We start from the raw sequence: 20,272 nt of genomic DNA, 5'->3' as shown, positions 1-20,272 counted from the left end.
ATTCATTATTAGTATAAATATTCCAACTCTATATGCTAGATATTTAGGAAATAATTAAATTGGTTTATATTTTACTGTAGAAATAAATAATAATAGTGTTGGTCTTATATATATGCTCAAGACATCCATAAGTTTTTTTCCTATTTTTTCTTAATTTTTCATTTTTCACATGGAGCATAAGAAATAATACAGCTATATTAGTATCTTTTGAAGGAATCCCAAATAGCTAATATATTTGCAAGTCTATAATAGAATATTCCTCAAATTTATATTGCTTTTGTATAATTAAAACAAGTAATTTCTTATTTATCAAGTCTTCTCTATTTACTGGCAATAGTTTTAACGATAGTCTTCCTGTGTGGCTACATATATATTATGCATTTTGTGGCTTGATTTTGGATATAGTTGTGGAATAAAGAAAGTGAAGCAAGAATTAAACAATTCATAATTAAGGTTGACAAGCAATTCCCTAATGCCCTGTTGGTCTGCAGAGTGTAGAGTTGGCCAGAGTGCTGGATAAGATTGTTTTGCAAGATCTTTGCACAGTTTTCAACTTTAAGGATTTCCTTGATTACAAAGAACTCAAAAAAAGGAAAAGACTAAAAAAGATGCCTATAGCATTAGTGGTAAAAACCAATCACAAATGTGACTGAACACTATTGTGAGTTTATGTTCAAACCTACACAATGGTGATAAAGCTGGTGAAACAGCAATTCTTCTTTGCATTTACAGCTGTTTCTAGGGAAAGATAAGATGAAACAGTTCCAGGCATGCAACATTGGATACTTTGCAACTAAAACATTTGTGATGTGATCTGATGTTACTTTCTACTTGTGAAACTTGAGGAAGTCAATAGGGTCCTCCATAGTCCTAACTTGTGTATTGGATCCATGCCCCTCACATTGTCAGGCAGCTAAATGGGGCAAGAATGATTACATCTGGGAGATTATTGATGCTTCCATTAGGAACATAGTGGTGCTGCATATTTTAAAAAAGCCACTTGCAAGTATTATAAATAAAAAAAGTTCATGTAATTTTTCCAGAGGGGTAACTGAATCAATAAAAATTGGGTAAAACATCAGTAGCATAACTAAAAACTTTCCTATAGTAATGTGTTTCTGTTCCTTATGTTCAGAACATAATATAATTATTCTGTTTTGCTTTTCACAGTCGGACAGCAATGCAAGCTTCCTTCGAGCTGCCAGAGCTGGCAATTTGGACAAAGTAGTGGAATATCTAAAAGGAGGAATAGACATCAATACAAGCAATCAGGTAAATAAGTAGCCACACGTGGGCTTATGTTTTATAAACTCCAGATTGTACTGTAATATTGAAGAATAAATGGGAACCTCCTCCTCTGGTGTTTTTTAATTGCTAAAGAAGGCAATCATAGATAAAAATACATAGACCTGAAATTATTCCCAAAGAAGTGAGACAGATGGTCTTCTGAATTGTTCATTATATGTAGAGATTGAAGATAGGATATTGTTACAGCTAGATTGTCAAATTTGGGAACAAATCTACAGATGTTATTCTTGTTGATTATGCCTGTTGATTAATGCCAGTTTAGATGATCAGTCCATGGACTGAGTTCAGTCTGCAGCAGTGGACATCAACCTTTTGGGCATCAGGGACTGCTTCCGTAGAGAGAGATTTTTCCGCAGTTTGGAGGGTTGTGGTTTCATGTGTTGCCTGCGTCCTGTGGCTGGGGCTTTGTTTGTTTGCGCGGCCTGGTTTCTGGCATGCTGCGGACTGGTACCGGTCCACAGACTGGGGTTTGGGGACCCCTGGTCTACAGTACGCAGCATCACACAGCTAAAATATTAGGGGACATATAATTATATTTAATATACAATTGTTTACTGGTGTGAAGTAAATGTTCTTAATTATATTTCAAATAAAAAAGTTGTCTTGTATGGGCTTAAGCAATGTTATTCAGCACAATTCCCTCAAATCATTTTGGCTTGGAATTCTGAGAACTGCAGTTATAAAAAATATATATGGAGGTTACCATGCTGTCAAAAGTTAGAATTCCCACAAACACGACAGATTCTCTTTTACCACAGTGCTCTAAATAAAATGTATATCTATTTTGTTTCAAAGATGGCTTGACACCTTTTCCAAATTCTCTGCAAAAATGTAGGACCAAATATTAATTAGTTGTTGAATATTTTGACAGAATTTTAGAAAAATTTGCAAATTATAATGCATATATATGTAGCTATTATAGCAACTATAGATAGCTATCAGAATGTTATATATTGAGTGACAAAGAGGATGTTCGTTGAAAAACTATCAGAGATACCACAGATTGGGATAGAATCGATTTAAGGAAGAGTGAAAATTTGATATTGTGTCATTGGGAAAAATAGTATTTTTAATGTAGATCTTATCTGTAAATTTGTTCTTTGATTGGATAATTGTATTTCAAATGCCCATGAGACCATCAAAAGAATTATAAATAAATCTGCATTCTGAATGCTGTTGCTGCAAGAAACAATTAATTTTTTGTTACAGTTTCACTGAAGAAGTAATATTGAACTTTCTTCAGCTGACGCTTTTCTGTAGGATAATAAATTCTTATCACATGAGAGAGTTCCTCTATGTATATTAAAATCTATATTTTTGACAGGTAGCTTAGTGAAGCATTATCTTTCAGAATATCAGCTTTTAAAATGGGAAATCTATCTGTCTGTCTATATATCCATCAATCCATGTTCTATCATCTATCAGTCTATCTCCATCCATCCATCTTTCAGATAGCTATAGACCAGAAATATATTTCAAAGAGAGGAGGACAACCAAAGGACTGCATAATGATAAACAAAAAACAGGCCTCAGCTTTCATAGGAGGTTACAGTATACCTACCATAATGGCCTCCCTATATGTTTCAATAAAGTAGTATCACAGTAATTGGTCAACAATTGTTGATTGCGGTAGTTGGGAGAACCTATTGACAAGTGGACCAACTATGGGGCTTGTTGTTGTTGTTGTTAGCTGCGAAGTCGTGTCCGACCCATCGCGACCCTATGGACAACATTCCTCCAGGCCTTCCTGTCCTCTACCATCTTCTGGAGTCCATTTAAGCTCACGCCTACTGCTTCAGTGACTCCATCCAGCCACCTCATTCTCTGTCGTCCCCTTCTTCTATTGCCCTCGATCTTCCCCAGCATTAGGCTCTTCTCCAGGGAGTCCTTCCTTCTCATTAGGTGGCCAAAGTACTTGAGTTTTAGCTTCAGGATCTGGCCTTCTAAACAGCAGTCAGGATTGATCTCCTCTAGGACTGACCGGTTTGATCGCCTTGCAGTCCAAGGGACTCGCAGGAGTCTTCTCCAGCACCACAGTTCAAAGGCCTCAATTCTTTGGCGCTCAGCCTTTCTTATGGTCCAACTTTCACTACCATACATTGCAACTGGAAAGACCATAGCCTTGACTATACACACTTTTGTTGACAGGGTGATGTCTCTGCTTTTTAGTGTGCTGTCTAGATTTGCCATGGCTTTCCTCCCCAGGAGCAAGCGTCTTTTAATTTCTTGGCTACAGTCCCCATCTGCAGTGATCTTGGAGCCCAGGAAAATAAAATCTGTCACTACCTCCATTTCTTCCCCATCTATTTGCCAGGAATTGAGAGGGCCAGATGCCATGATCTTGGTTTTCTTAATGTTAAGTTTCAAGCCAACTTTTGCACTCTCCTTCTTCACCTGCAACAAGAGGTCAAATGACATCTTAGTATATACTTGTTCTCCTCTAATTATATACTGGCATACTAAATGAATGGACTCCATCTTTATTTCTTTCCTGTGCCAGTTTGATATCCTGTTTTTTAAAGAATGTTTTATCTCAAAATTGAGATACCTTATTTTCCGGTGTATAAGACGACTTTTTAACCCATGAAAATCTTCTCAAAAGTTGGGGGGTCGTCTTATACGCCCAGTCGTCTTATACGCCGGAAAATAGTACATAAATCAATCGAGCACCCCCGTTCTTGCAAAGCAACTTCAAGCCTCCTTAGTCCAGTCCTCCCTCCAACGTGACTCTCCCTTCCCACCCCCAAGAGCCTCTAAGCCCCTTCCCCTCCCCCTTGCAAACGCCAGACCCCATGAGCTCTTGCGTTTATTCCAAAGGGTGGGTGGAAGGAAAAGCCCCTTTCGGCTCTGGCGTGGCTGCAAGTCGATGAGCCTGGGAAGGCACGCCCTCCCCTCTCACTGTGGAGGAAGCAGGGCAGGCTGGCGTCAGGTGGGAGCCGGCAGGGCAGTCCTGCACACGCGCGCGCTCCCCGACTGCTAAGGATTGCTCGGGGAGCCATGGCAGGCACCTCACGCCCTTCCCTCTCGAGGCGGCACCGGCGGAGCCGTACAGCATCGGTCAGGAGCCGGCAGGGCAGTCCTGCACACGCGCGCACTCCCCGACTGCTAAGGATTGCTCGGGGAGCCGTGGCAGGCACCTCACGCCCTTCCCTCTCGAGGCGTTACCGGCGGAGCCGTACAGCATCGGGCAGGAGCCGGCAGGGCAGTCCTACGCACGCACGTGCTCCCCAGCTGCTAAGGAGTCCTCAGGGAGCCGTGGCAGGCGCCTCACGCCCTTCCCTCTCGAGGCAGCACCGGCGGAGCCATCTGGCGTCGGGTGGGAACCGGCAGGGCTTTGCACCATCTGCATCAGACGGGTCTGAATCGGGCTTGTGTTGGACACTTGGCAACTGGCATGTAAGTATTTTCCGGCATATAAGACGAAAAATCTTGAAAATCCTCTCAAAAGTTGGGGGTCGTCTTATATACCCAGTTGTTTTATATGCCGGAAAATACGGTACCCAGAAATTGTATGAAGATGTTTATGACATTAAAGGAAATGTAATCCATGCTCCAACTCTGGAAGATATAAACCAGCCAGTTGTACAAATAAGCACATGTGATAAAGGCATTTAAATACAACTTATCTAAGTAGTAAATTATTTACCATATCTCATGAAACTGTTAAACTTATTCTTTGTATCTTATTACTATACAGTTGTTAGACATAAATATATAAAGGAAAAACAAAGAACAAATGGGCATATACAGTATTCTACAAATCAATAACATGAAGTCAGAATAGAAATATTTGGAGGCAGCAATATTTTATTAATTAGTTCATAGTTGTTAAGTGAGATAGCATAGTATATAATCTTTGGCTTTCTACTACTGAAATCTTCTCCCAGATCTTCCTCCACAATGGACCTGGTGTTTAGTGATCCCACATGTGGAAGCATGTGATTTCTTTACTATTTTTATGGAATATCAGGTAGTAAGTATTCTGTTAGGAAAGCTTGAAGTATGATAGAATAAATTTAAGAAGCTGATGTACCTCTCTGGCAATCAGAATAGTTACACAGGTTCTTCATTATAAAACATGGTGTATGTGACATTAATAAAACAGCAGCTTTTAGAAGCATGTTCCACTTTTCTCATAAAGTTTGTATGTGTGCTTTGAAATATTTTGTAAAGAGGACGATATAAATAAGGAATTAGATTATTTTAAACTTTCATTCTCTTCTTCAGGCTGTGGAGAAATCCACCTAAACAGGATTTTGATTCATGTGAATAAGGGGCAGGTTTGTTTATGTGTAGGTATGTGTGGAAGCCTCAGTTTTTCAATAGACAATTAAATCCTTAACTGTGAATCAAACTCCTAAGAAAGCTTTAAATTGTAGGTAGATATACTTGTAGTATCTGATTTTGAAGGTGGACACCAAACGTCTGTTTTCCTTGCCCATCCACTTACTGTTGAGATTACATTCCAAGAAAGATTAACACAAAAAGAAAGATTAACACAATGTAATAATAAACCTTTATTGTCAAAGTACAACATGTGTACATTGAGATTAGCTGAGCCTCCCCCCCCGTGCTCTCTCCCCCCAACACACAGTGACAACAAACCCTCCATCCCACCACACTATGTGAACCAACTACACCACACACCGGCCTCCCAAGTCAATGTATTAAACATTATAGATTCTTCGGCCTTTTCCAACATGTTTGCTAAGGTCTTTTGTTACAGATATTTACTATATACGAAGGCTGCTAGTTTATTGCTAATTATTGCTAATTGAGTGGGTTAAAATCAAAATTTGGTCCCATCAATAGAATAATCTCCTGAGTAGAGTTCTGCTCAGATTACTTCTTCAGTAGAAGGATCTTTTTCTTCTGCTGACCCTCTAAGTTCTGACCCTATTGTTGCTACTGGAATAACTGTACAGGCGAACAAGGGGAATATTTTGACCAGTTAAATATTTACCAGCTCAGAAAACATCTACTGAATGTGTTCTTCCATTTGGAAGAGTATCTAAAGCCAAAAGATATATGCTACAATGGAAGGGCACTTTGAGATTTATTGAGAGCATGATAATGAAATAGACAAGTTATTTTTGACATGATTTTTCCTTTAGTTGTCCTAAATTACATAATCTCTTTCCTCTCGGATAAATATGGCAAATGTTTGTCATAAAAATTACATTTTAAAAACAGTGAGGAAAATTAAATGCTTAAATGCACTATTATTTCTCTTTCTCCCTCCCCCTCCATGTCCCTGTATGTCATTAAATAAGAAATTAAAAGATAAAGAATGTTAGTAATATTACATAATCATTAAAATGTCAATAAAATCAGATGTTCTGATAATTTCATAAACCAAGAGGGTTATAATTTTCTGAATTTAAATTGTCCTAGCTACCATAAATGAATCGTAACCCTTCCAAATCCCCTTAGATACAAAAGAAATAAACAAATTTATTTACACATATTACTCTGATAGTAATGGAACATGCTAAATGCTACTTAGTCATGTTTAATTTAATTCCTGTCCCACTTTTATGTGACCTCTTTTAATTATGAATCTGGTTCTTGGTTGTATAAAGAAATGCAAAACTACGTTTTTAAGAGACAATTTTAGTGATAGACAAAACTACTATTTAAGGCCTGCTTTTCTATTTTCCTTTCATAAATATCTCTTTCCTGTAGGTTCACAGCAGTATTTTCTTAAAATTAAATAGAACACTTTAGTGTAAAGTTAAAAAAACACTGAATCTTCTGTTTTCTGATACCTAGAAAAATCTCTGGATAATGAAAAATCAACATGAGTTTTTCCCTCAGTGTCTTTTTTCCTACTTTGATCCATTTAATCAGTTAAGCAGTATTTGGTCTCTAGCCAGTCTCTCTTCTAAATAGATTTGATTGTGCTCAACTGACCTTTTACAGATTCCGCTGATCATTACAACCAAAACTTATGTTTCATATTGTGTTAATTTATTTAATGCACCATACCTTTGCCTGTGTGTATAACTTTCACATACTTGTCTCAACATAATGAATATCTTTTTTTGTATCTTGTCAACGAGAGGACGCTCTCTATAATAGACCGGTAAAAGAGGGTCATTAGCCGTTGTTCTACCTTGCAGAAGAACAGGGTAGAACAACGGCTAGTGACCCTCTTTTATCGGTCTATTACAGAGAGCGTCCTCTCGTACTTTATTGTGGTTTGGTATGCTGGTCTGACAGCCGCAGATAGGAAAGTATTACAGAGGGTGGTGAGCACAGCACAAGACATTGCAGGCTGTCCCCTGACACCACTGGATGAAATTGCCAGGGCTCGCTGCCTTGGAAGAGTGAGGAAAATTCTCAGGGATGACTCACACCCTGGACGGTATCTCTTTACTCTCCTACCATCGGGTAGGAGATATAGGAGTATAGCCAGCCGTACCAACAGGCTGAAGAACAGCTTTTATCCATGGGTTGTTAGGCTTTTGAACGGGAAATAATTTTATAAACTTTATGCATGATTGACTTGCGAGGCCGGTGTGTTGTGCAATTAGCTCACATGGTGTAATAAGATGGAGGGTTTGTGTCACTGTAAGTTGGGGGTGGGGGCACAAAGGGAGGCTCAGCCAATCTCAATGTATACATGGTTGTACTTTGACAATAAAGGTTCATTCAGAATATGTTTGATGCATGGTGCTAGAAAGCTGGTGATCTATGTAGCAAATCTAAGCATAGTTATGTAATCAAAAGAGAAGATGTGGTTCTGAAAAACTCGGAAAACAATTTTATTTCAAAGGGACTTTCTCCTTTGGTTGGATGGTGGGCAACCAATCAGTTAATTTCTATGTTTACATAGATGCTATTTATATTTATATTGTTTTTATGGTTGAATTCTTCAAAATCTTGTAAAATTGGAAAAGATAGAAAAATATAAATGAAATAAACACACTAAATTATGGATGTTATTTGACTGTTTTATTTATTGCATTGGATAGTACCTGCTCTATGCTGATTTAATAGTTTTCCCACCCTGGGAATTATTGCTCTCATCTTGCCAGCTCTGTGACTTATACTGAAGTTGAGAAACAGTATGCATAATATGACATATTCCAAAATGTCAATGTAACCTCCATATTAACAGTATAATTTATTTGTATACAGAATGGACTTAATGCCTTACACCTGGCTGCCAAAGAAGGCCATGTGGGTTTGGTTCAGGAATTGCTGGAAAGAGGATCTGCAGTTGATTCTGCAACGAAGGTAATTATTCATTGTCCAGGTGCTTAGAAAAATATCATTAACACAAAAGAGTGAATGGTAAATGTATTGGTAAATGTTTTAATTCAGTGATGGCAAACCTTTTAGAGACTGAGTGCCCAAACTGTAACCCAAAACCCACTTATGTATCATCGGGTGCCAGGTGGGCGTGGCCCATTGGGCAGGGGTGGCCAATTGGGTGGGCATGGCTGCTGTGGTAACGGCAGACTGGGTGGGACTAAAAAGTTCAATCAATTAATTCCAACTTTGCGAGATCCCCCCCACCCGGCAAGAAGTTGAAATTGATAGATTGAACCTATTTTTTTTTTGCACACTGTGGCAGAGGCCTAAAGCGAAAAGGTTTTATAAAACCCAGCTGAAGGCCTAGGACTGGGGCAACGGTGCATGCCATAGGTTTGCCACCACGGCTTTAATTATTTAAAGTTTATTTAGGCAATATTTCTAAACTATGGCTATTTCCCATATAATTTCTACATATTGCTTTTTTCTCCTAATCCTGAATGAAATGTCATCTGCACATGAGTCACAATTTTAGTTCTGTGAAACTTTGCAAGACTTATTGCAACTAATTATTGTTTTGGATTTGCTAAAATCAGGATTTAATATTTAACTAAGATAGGCAGGGCAAACCTGAACCAAATATAAACTTATTTGTTTCCACATTCCCTTCTCCTTCTTATGCGCAGCTGGTAGAATTTTTAATTTCTATTATTTTTGAAAGAAACCAAGAACTGTTCAAAATGAACTCTATTCAATTGCTAAATAAACCAAAAGCAAATTTTGAATTAGTTTCATAATTTCTTTCGTTATGGATTAGAGCCATCATTTTCTTTCAACAGACATGCTAAAGTAGCTCAATTCTTCTGATTTATTAGGAAATGGTATGCATAACTACATTTCGATGTTCATGTTGCTGACAGAATTTCATAATTAGAAACAACTATTTAAGAAAATTATTCCCAAATTGTGGTGCTTGCTAATGAAAATGCCTATCAACAGTACTGATTTTATTTTTAAAAAAAAGAATAAATATATTACTTTCCTAGAAATGTGTCTGGATAATCTTAATTTAAATCAGATTATAAGGGAAATGGAAGATACTGAACATTTTATAATGGAGAAATTTCAACATTTAATTCATATTTTTATTAATATTACAGAGATTATACTGTATGTTGCTCTGAATTATAGGTACAATTTAAATTAATGTGTGCATTTTTATTCCGTGCAAAGCAGAAGGGAAATACTGCGCTACATATTGCTTCCCTGGCGGGACAGGCTGAAGTGGTCAAAGTTCTAGTTAAAGAAGGAGCTAATATTAATGCACAGTCTCAGGTAAGTTGACGTATATGTGCAACTTTTTGTTGCACTTTAATCTAAATAAAAATGGTCTCAAGGTTAATTGGTGAGATATACAGTGAAGTACACACTTTATTCAGTATGATTGATGTTAACAATTTCCAGCAGTTGCAGCTGAATTAACTATTTTATAAGTGATACATATTGTCATCAATAATATCAAATAATCATTGTCCAGATTATTTAAGCCATCCTTTATGATCTGTTATTCACACATCCTTCTGCAATTGCAGTCACCATTTTGCAACATACCAAGCATAACATAGCCACATTTTTTTCCTAAATTTTAGATGTAGTTTAAAAATAATTTAGTAACACAATAACATCTTTAAACATTCCTAAAAATGTTAGAAATTAGTTCATACACAGCCGTATGTCTAATGACCAAGGAACTACCAATAGAAGTGACCAAAGAATATGTTTTTAATTTATTGCCTCTCCATCCTAGGAAGGACTAGTCCATGCTTAATCATTATAATCTTTGCAAATGTAAAATACAGACTTAAAATATAGTGTTATTATGTTTTTATTTTCTCTAAAAGTCTAAAGTATAACCATAATAATGAGCAGTGATAATCCACAAGCCCTAACTACAAAGTAGCATCTGGAATAATGCTTTCCTACTCACCCACCCCTTATATTCAGGAAATGCCTTGGTATCTGAGACAATATTCTTTGATCTATTTTTGTAATTGCTGACTCACACCAGCAAAACAGAAGAGGCCTCCTTGTTCTGGAGGGAGGGAAAGAGCAGAAAGGAGCTGACAAATCTTTAAATAAAGTGGCATCTACAATCAGATGAAAATTCTTAATCTGTGCATGATGCTACTGACGTTCATCATACAAAAGGCCCTTAAGGTATAAAGTGTGTATTTCCTTCAAAATATATGAAGGCATTTTTACATGCATCAGTATTTTTACAGCATTAATTTACAATGATCATGTTCCCATTCAAAGCAATCTCAAGTAATCTCACATGGTTGGCATTTACTTGGGAAATTGGCAAACTCATTTGCATGCAATACATTTATAAACAAACTTATGTACTCCCCAATTTCATGCCTGCATAATATTAGTATGGATAGTCTAAAGCAGGTGTCTCCAACTCTTGGGCTGCAGCCCATTACCGAGCCACGGCCTGTTTGGAACTGGGCCACACAAGTGGCAGGAAAGCGTGAGATTGCATGCAGCTCTACTTACATGAGCTGGGGGCACTCACGTGTGAAGCTCCATTTGTGCAAGTGATAGGCAGTGAGTGGCACATGAAACTCCAAAGCTCTGCCACTCACATGGAACCATCCCCTTCCCTCCCCCCGCCCGTCCACCAAGACAGAAAGATTGGGCACCCTGGTCTAAAGAGCATCAAACTCTAAGGGCTCAGCCCTCCCCTCTTGTCTTATGGTTGATAAGCTGTTTCATAATGTTGGAATAGCAAGAAAGTTAATCAAGGAGCGTTCATTTTTAAAAGCTGAATCAGAGTTCTTACAACAAAAAACTGCATTCACTCTTATGACTAGATTCTGCTTAGCCTACTTGAGGTGGGCAAGTTGCACCCAATGTTTACAGATGGCTTCTTTTGTATCATCCTTGGAATTTTATCCAAAATTCACTAGTGCAATTTGCCAAAAATTATCTGTGCTGGCTCTTAAATTAAGTTAAAATTAAGTAGCTTGGGGACTATAATATTGTGCCAGTAACTATAACTGATATGCTTCATATAACATTAAGGGCAGCTCTGGCCCTCAAAATGTTGACCATAGTGCCAGTTTGGTGTAATGGTTAAAGCAACATAAAAGAAAGCAGAAACCATGAGTTCTCATTCTGCCTTAGGCATGAAACCAGCTGGGTCACCCTGGGCCAGTCACTCTCATCCCTAGGAAGGAAGTGGTGGCTAAGCACCTCCAAACAAACCTTCCCAACAAAAATTCAGGGATTCTCCAGGCAGTCACCAGGAGTCAACACTGACTTAAAGGTTCAAAAACAAATGAACAAAACTTCACATTAGGTAGAATCTTTCGTTGAACAGTTAAACATTTATAAAATATACTTACATAAAATCTGATAGCTAGATTTTGGTCAGGCATTATAATAAGCAATTCCCAGTTTGGATGGTTTTCAAACTGCTATTTGGTTGCTAAATCCCTAAATCATTTGTTGATGGAATACTTGAATGGCGTCTTCCATATTTGTGAAGTGCTGTTTACTGTTAGTTGTGTTCTACCATTGATGGAAACTAGCTTAGTAGGTATTCAAGACAGATCTCTCACCTTAGAAACTTTGTTATTATTGTAAATTAAACTTTTAAGGGCTGTGTTATATTTTGTCCCATTTTAATTTTAATGTGGTTCTCAAATGTTCTATTGTTTTACAATGTTTCTTGATTTTATGAACAGATTTTTTAAAATTGTGTGTTGTCTGGACAATGAGGTTTAAACAGTGACATTTAGAAATAATTGTATTTTTAATGAGTTATCTGCTTCTGAGCTTAAACTGACATAGTATATTTAGTATGGGATGTACACTGTGTACAAATATATGTATCTATAAACAAAGTATATGAAAAAAATACAAAAATATACACTTTAATGATACTTTATTAATATGCTTGTGGTCAGCTGGACTACCCTAAGCATCATCTGTAGCTGACTTTGCATTTGCAAATATGTATGAATGTACGTATCAAATCCATGATGCATAGATGGGAATTAGATTTGAATCCTACATATTTTTGCTGCTTCACAGGCAGCAGTGTTACATAATAAAAAGTATCTATAATTGAAGATTCATATTATGCAAAGGAATCGAAGACAAAGGAAGAGAAAAGAAAGAAAGAACAGAGCAGAGCAGCATCTTCCAGATACATAATTTTACTTGTTTTCTGCTAAAATATATTAATGGCAACATACTTGAATATATTAATTGCATGCCTGCACAACATTAGTATGTCTAAATATTATGGATAGTTTCCATGGCATAGTATCATGGAAGAGTATTAGATGGGATATAAAGGTAAAGGTTGGCAGAAGCTGGGACGAGTAACTGGCGCTCACTCTGCTACGCGGCACTCGGGATTCAACCCGCCAAACTGCCGACCTTCAGATCGACAAGCTCAGCGTCCTAACACACTGAGCCACCACGTCCCAGATGGGATATACACACATCTACTAATATTAACCTTTTTTTTCCACATCCTAATTTTTTAAAAATTCTCAATATCTGCTTTTCCAGATCATTGGAAGCAAATTGATAACCATCAAAGTGGTTAATTTTTTTTTCAGCTTTTGGTTTAGATTTTGAAAGTAAATATGGTCCAATTTTATCCTTCTGTTCTTTCTTTCTTTGGGGAAAGTTATGATAAATTTACTGATGCTCAAGAAACTTGAATTTCCTTTTCATTTTCTAATTAAATAAACTTTAATTACTAACCTTTGTTTACCATATGCCAAAAAATATATTGAACTTGCAAATGAAATTTAATGCAGACCTCTTAGGAAGAAATCAACAGGTAAATGTAGCCTGGTTTTGGAATTTACTGCCTACTGATTTAATAGTAAATTATAGTAATTACTTTTGATAACAATTAAGCTTTCCAAAAATTTACATATTTTGTTTGCAAATCAATAATTTGAGAATTCAGACATAACAGTGGTTATACGTGAATTACATTCTCCCATATTCTACGTTGAGAATTTTTGGTTTTTTAGTACTTAGATGTGGGGTTATTATCAGTTTCCATAGCTCTTTTAAGAGATATGTAATTCATACAGGTCCAAGCAACCTGGTGATTTCAGATGTGTGGCCCTATTCAAATGTGGCGATTATTTGGGATGAAGATATATCTGTGTTCTACACATAACTGCATTAAAATGATTTCCTGAGGCAAAATGAGAATTCTCAGATATTCTATGTACAATTATGCAGAATTCATTATGTTTTAAAATAACAATTAGCTTTTGAATAAAAAAAACTCCAGGAAATGGAAGACACTTTATTTATGGAAATAATTGGGTTGGGTTGGTTCTATGTAGGGGTGGGGGAGTGGCTGTAGTTATGAGGGAGACCTTATGTCCGCAGGAGGCCACCGTTCCTCAGATAGTCGGGTGTGAATCTCTCTTATTGAGGTTTGGTCCTAGGGCGCAGTTGGGCTTGCTGCTCGCGTACCTTTCGCCTAGTCGCGTAGCAGCAGCCCTGCCTGAGCTTCTCGATATCCTCTCAGGGCTGGTGATTGAGTTTCCTAAACTTATGGTTTTGGGAGACTTCAATCTACCATCCCTGGGAGGAGCATCTGAGTTAGCTCGGGAGTTCATGGCTTCCATGACGGCCATGGACCTGACGCAGGTAATTTATGGACCAACCCATGAGGGAGGCCACACCCTTGACTTGGTTTTCTTATCTGGTCGGTGGTTAGATGATCTTGGTGGGGGCTCCCCAATTGTTATGCCCCTGTCATGGACCGATCATCATCTCCTGCGGCTGGTCTTCCGTTTTGCCACTCCCCACCGTGGGGTTGTTGAGCCAACTAGATGGTTCCGCCCCAGGCGCTTAATGGACCCTGAGAGGTTTCAGGCAGCGCTGGGGGCCCCACCTGCCTCCCCAGCTCACAGCTCGGCGGATGCCTTAGTGGAGGCCTGGGAAAGGACGGCCACGGAGGCACTTGACCGAGTTGTACCCTTGCGGCCCCTGACCCGGCGCAGATCCCAATGGGCTCCATGGTTTTCCGCGGAGCTCCGGGAGATGAAGCGTCGGAGACGGGGCCTAGAGAGCGTCTGGAGGTCCACCCGATCTGAATCCGACCGATTGCGACTAAGAACCCATATTAGGTCTTATCTCGCTGCGATGAGGGTAGCGAGATCTAACTATTTCGCTGCCCTCATCGCGTCCGCAGATAATCGCCCGGCCGCCCTGTTTAGGGTGACCCGCTCCCTCCTCAACCAGGAGGTCAGTGAGGATCCCTTGCAGGGGCGTGCCGAGGAATTTAGTCAACATCTGTCGGACAAAATCGCTCGGATTCGGACCGGTTTGGACTCCGACTGGGCAGTATCGGACGATCAGGACACGAGTGATCTTGTTGATGTCATCTGGGAGGAGTTCGATCCTGTGACTCCGGAGGAAGTGGACAGGATCATGGGGAGGCTGAGCTCCACCACATGTTTATTGGACCCGTGCCCTTCCTGGCTGGTTTATGCAGCCCGGGAGGGGACACGAGGCTGGTTCCAGGCGGTTATAGCTGCTTCTTTGAGTGAGGGCAGTTTTCCCGCCGCCTTGAAGGAGGCGGTGGTGAGACCTCTCCTCAAGAAGCCTACCTTGGATCCGGCTGTTTTGAATAACTTTCGTCCGGTCTCCAACCTTCGCTTTCTTGCGAAGGTTGTTGAGAGTGTGGTGGCGCATCAGCTCCCTCTGGTCCTGGATGAAGCGGATTATCTAGACCCGTACCAATCGGGCTTCAGGCCTGGGTACAGCACGGAGACGGCATTGGTCGCGCTGGTGAATGATCTCTGGAGGGCTCGGGACAGAGGATACTCCTCTGTTCTAGTCCTATTAGACCTCTCAGCGGCTTTCGATACCATCGACCATGATATCTTGCTGCGGCGTCTCAGGGGATTGGGAGTGGGAGGCACGGTTCTTCAGTGGTTCTCCTCCTATCTCCTGGGACGTTCGCAGTCGGTGTTGACGGGGGGGCAGAGGTCGACCGCGAGGCCTCTCGCTTGTGGAGTCCCTCAGGGGTCAGTCCTCTCGCCCCTTCTGTTCAACATCTACATGAAACCGCTGGGTGAGATCATTCGTGGTTTTGGAGTTGGGTATCATCAGTATGCCGATGATACCCAACTTTTCATTTCGACCCCAAACCACCCCAGTGATGCCCTCGACGTGATGTCCCGGTGCCTGGAGGCGGTGCGGGTCTGGATGGGGAGGAACAGGCTTCGTCTCAACCCCGACAAGACGGAGTGGCTGTGCGTACCGGCATCCCGGGATATTCAGGATATCCCACCCCTCATTATGGGGGGTGAGTCATTACCTCCTGTAGATAGGGCTCGCAACTTGGGAGTCCTCCTAGATTCACAGCTCTCTTTAGAAGACCATATTGTAGCTGTAACTAGGGGGGCGTTCGCCCAGGTGCGCCAGTTGCGGCCCTATCTAGACCGGGATGCCTTGCGCACGGTCACTCATGCACTCGTGACCTCTCGTCTTGATTACTGCAACGCTCTCTACATGGGGCTACCCTTGACCACTCGGAGGCTCCAGCTGGCACAGAATGCAGCCGCGAGAGTTGTGTCGGGGGTCTCCCGATACTCCCGTGTTACACCTTTGCTCCGCGAGCTGCATTGGTTGCCAGTTGTCTTCCGGGTGAGGTTCAAGGTGTTGGTAATGACCTACAAAGCCCTCCATGGCATGGGTCCAGAATACCTTGGGGAGCACCTGCAGCCGGCGTCAACTTCCCTCCGCCCAGTACGCTCCCACAGAGAGGGCCTCCTCAGGGTGCCACCGGTCAAAGAATGTCGACTGGTGGCCCCCAGGGGGAGAGCGTTCTCTGTGGGTGCACCGGACTTATGGAACCATCTTCCGGTAGAGCTCCGGATGGCGTCCGACCTCCGCTCCTTCCGGCGCGACCTTAAAACCCATCTCTTTAAGGAAGCGGGCCTGGCCTGATGGGATGGGGTGGGTTTGTTATTTATTTATTTATTTTATTTATTTTATTTAATTTATATACCGCCCTTCTCCCTAGGGACTCAGGGCGGTTCACAGGGCATATAAATAAAAATACAATACTATACAAAAGTTAAAACAAAGATTAAATCAGTGCCCAATTAAAAAACAATAATGCAATCTAAAATGACAATTTAAAACCCAGCTCCCCCATCAGGCCAGACCGGCCAATTCAAACAAATGGGTCTTCAGACCACGACGGAAAGTTCGGAGGTCCGATGCCGTCCGGAGCTCCACCGGCAGTTGGTTCCACAAAGCCGGGGCACCCACAGAGAAGGCTCTCCCCCTGGGGGCCGCCAGTCGGCATTCCCTGACCGGAGGCACCCTGAGGAGGCCCTCTCTGTGGGAACGCACAGGGCGGAGGGGAGTTGAAGCCGGCAGCAGGTGGTCCCCGAGGTACCCCGGACCCATGCCATGTAGGGACTTGAAGATCATAACCAAGACCTTGAACCTCACCCGGAAGACAACTGGTAACCAATGCAGCTCGCGGAGCAAAGGTGTAACATGGGAGTACCGGGAAACTCCCAAGACAACTCTCGCGGCCGCATTCTGTACCAGTTGGAGCCTCCGAGTGGTCTTCAAGGGAAGCCCCATGTAGAGAGCATTACAGTAGTCAAGGCGAGAGGTCACGAGCGCATGAGTGACCGTGCACAGGGCATCCCGGTCCAGATAGGGCCGCAACTGGCGCACCAGGCGAACCTGGGCAAAAGCCCCCCTAGTCACGGCCACTACATGATCTTCTAGGGTAAGCCGTGAATCTAGGAGGACTCCCAAGTTGCGAGCCCTATCCACGGGGCGTCAAAGCTCACCCCCCATAGAAAGAGATGGAACATTTAGAATGTCCCGGAATGCCGGAATGCACAGCCACTCAGTCTTGTCAGGGTTGAGCTGAAGTCTGTTCCTCCCCATCCAGACCCGAACCGCCTCCAGGCAACGGGACATCACAGCGAGGGCATCACTGGGGTGGTTTGGGGTCGAAAAGAAAAGTTGGGTATCATCGGCATATTGATGATACCCAACTCCAAAACCACGAATGATCTCACCCAGCGGTTTCATGTAGATGTTGAACAGGAGAGGCGAGAGAACCGACCCCTGAGGAACTCCACAAACGAGAGACCTAGGGGCCGATCTCTGCCCCCCTGCCAACACCGACTGCGAATGTCCCAGGAGATAGGAGGAGAACCACCGAAGAACCGTGCCTCCCACTCCCAATCCCCTGAGACGCCGCAGCAAGATACCATGGTCGATGGTATCGAAAGCCGCCGAGAGGTCTAATAGGACTAGGACAGAGGAATATCCCCTGTCCCGAGCCCTCCAGAGATCATTCACCAGAGCGACCAATGCCGTCTCCGTGCTGTACCCGGGCCTGAAACCCGATTGGTAGGGGTCCAGATAATCCGCTTCATCCAGGACCAGAGGGAGCTGATGCGCCACCACACTCTCAACAACCTTCGCAAGAAAGCGAAGGTTGGAGACTGGACGAAAGTTGTTCAATACAGCTGGGTCCAAGGCAGGCTTCTTGAGGAGAGGTCTCACCACCGCCTCCTTCAAGACGGTGGGGAAATAACCCTCACTCAAAGAAGCAGATATAACCGCCTGGAGCCAGCCTCGTGTCCTCTCCCTAGCTGCATAAACCAGCCAGGAAGGGCACGGATCCAACAAACATGTGGAGGAGCTCAGCCTCCCCATAATCCTGTCCACTTCATCAGGGGTCACAGAATCAAACTCTTCCCAGATAACATTGACAAGACCGTCCGTGTCCTGATCGCCTGACTCTGCCCAGCTGGAGTCCAAACCGGTCCGAATCCGAGCGATTTTATCCGACAGATGTTGACTAAATTCCTCAGCACGACCCTGCAAGGGATCCTCCCTCACCTCCTGATTAAGAAGTGAGCGAGTCACCCTAAACAGGGCGGCCGGGCGATTATCTGCGGACGCAATGAGGGTAGAGAAGTAATTACACCTCGCCACCCTCATCGCTGCGAGATAAGACCTAATATAGGTTCTTAACCGCAACCGGTCGGGTTCGGATCGGCTCGACCTCCAACAGCTCTCTAGGCCCCGTTTCCGACGCTTCATCTCCCGGAGCTCTGCGGAGAACCATGGAGCTCGCTGGGATCTGCGCCGGGTCAGGGGCCGCAAGGGTACAACCCGGTCAAGTGCCTCAGTGGCTGCCCTTTCCCAGGTTTCCACTAAGGCATCCGCCGAGCTGTGAGCAATGGAGGCAGGTGGGGACCCCAGCGCCGCTTGGAATCTATCAGGATCCATTAAGCGTCTGGGGCGGTACCATCTAATTGGTTCCGTATCCCCACGGCGAGGGGTGGCAAAACGGAAGACCATCCGCAGGAGATGATGATCGGTCCATGACAGGGGCATAATAAATGGAGAGCCCCCACCAAGATCATCCAACCACCGTCTAGATAAAAAAATCAGGTCAAGAGTGTGGCCTCCCTCATGAGTTGGTTCAGAAATTACTTGCGTCAGGTCCATGGCCGTCATGGAAGCCATGAACTCCCGAGCTAGCTCAGATGAGCCTCCCAGGGATGGTAGATTGAAGTCTCCCAAAACTATAAGTTTGGGAAACTCAACCACCAACCCTGAGAGGATATCAAGCAGCTCGGGCAGGGCTGCCGCTGTACGACTAGGTGAAATGTACGTCAGCAGCAAACCCAACTGCGCCCCCGAACCAAGTCTCACAAAGAGAGACTCACACCCGACTATCTGAGAAACGGTGGTCTCCCGCGGACATAAGGTCTCCCTAATAATAACCGCCACTCCCCCACCCCTACCTTGAGCTCTTGGCCGGTGCAGCACCCGGAAGCCTGGTGGGCAGAGGTCAACCAAAGGGACCCCACCCTCTGGGCCCAACCAGGTCTCCGTGATGCAGGCCAGGTCCGCATGCTCACCCTCAACTAAATCCCTAACGAGGGGAGCTTTGTTAACCACGGACCTGGCATTATGACTTTAATTTTAAATTTGTACTATGGGCATTGTTTAATCATGTTTTAATAATTTTAACTTTTGTATCTGTCTTTTACGTATTGCCCTGTTCACCGCCCTGAGTCTCTTGAGAGAAGGGCGGTATATAAATTAAATAAATAATAATAATAATAATAATAATAATAATAATAATAATAATAATAATAATAATAATAATGTACTTCGAACTTACTGGTTGAGATATACCATGTGCTGCTCAGCATTTGGTAGTATACTGTTTTGAATAGATCTTTGACTTACTGCATTCTCATATTTGAAACTGTTTGAACTCTAGTTTGGTTGGCAAATACATTTTCTTTGTATATTTTATATATTAAAAGGGAATGTTTGTGTAAATCTGCCTTTTTATGGTGCATTAAAATTGCACTTCATATCACACATTTTATGACTGATTGATGACTTTTTCTTAATTGAGCTCATATGGTAGCTAAAAATGAAATGGCATGACAAACAGAATTTGTTTAATGATGCATTTGCATTACCATAATGTTATACATTTCCAGGAAATGCATGCTGACCTCAAAACATAAGTGAAGAACTATGTAATAATCCTGAAACAAAAATAGCAAGACTTAGTGTTCAAAAACCATAATATAAAATCCATTAAGCTGTTCTGAATTCTTATGTTATATGCTTTGTA

At 42.1% G+C, this 20,272-nt stretch overlaps 1 protein-coding gene across 1 annotated transcript in view; it reads left to right on the top strand.

Moving 5' to 3' along the window:
- Nucleotides 1-20,272, top strand: part of ANK2 (ankyrin 2) — a 334,365-nt gene that overhangs the window by 181,274 nt on the left and 132,819 nt on the right. The window contains exons 2-4 of the mRNA XM_083367958.1: nucleotides 1,171-1,272; nucleotides 8,452-8,550; nucleotides 9,802-9,903. Of these exons, the coding sequence (XP_083224084.1) occupies nucleotides 1,171-1,272; nucleotides 8,452-8,550; nucleotides 9,802-9,903 (303 nt within the window). The remainder of the gene's footprint in view (nucleotides 1-1,170; nucleotides 1,273-8,451; nucleotides 8,551-9,801; nucleotides 9,904-20,272) is intronic.

The sequence above is a fragment of the Vipera ursinii genome (assembly GCF_947247035.1).
Source record: "Vipera ursinii genome assembly, chromosome: 7".
NCBI lineage: Eukaryota > Metazoa > Chordata > Lepidosauria > Squamata > Viperidae > Vipera > Vipera ursinii.
This window is presented reverse-complemented; position numbering and strand designations above follow the sequence as displayed.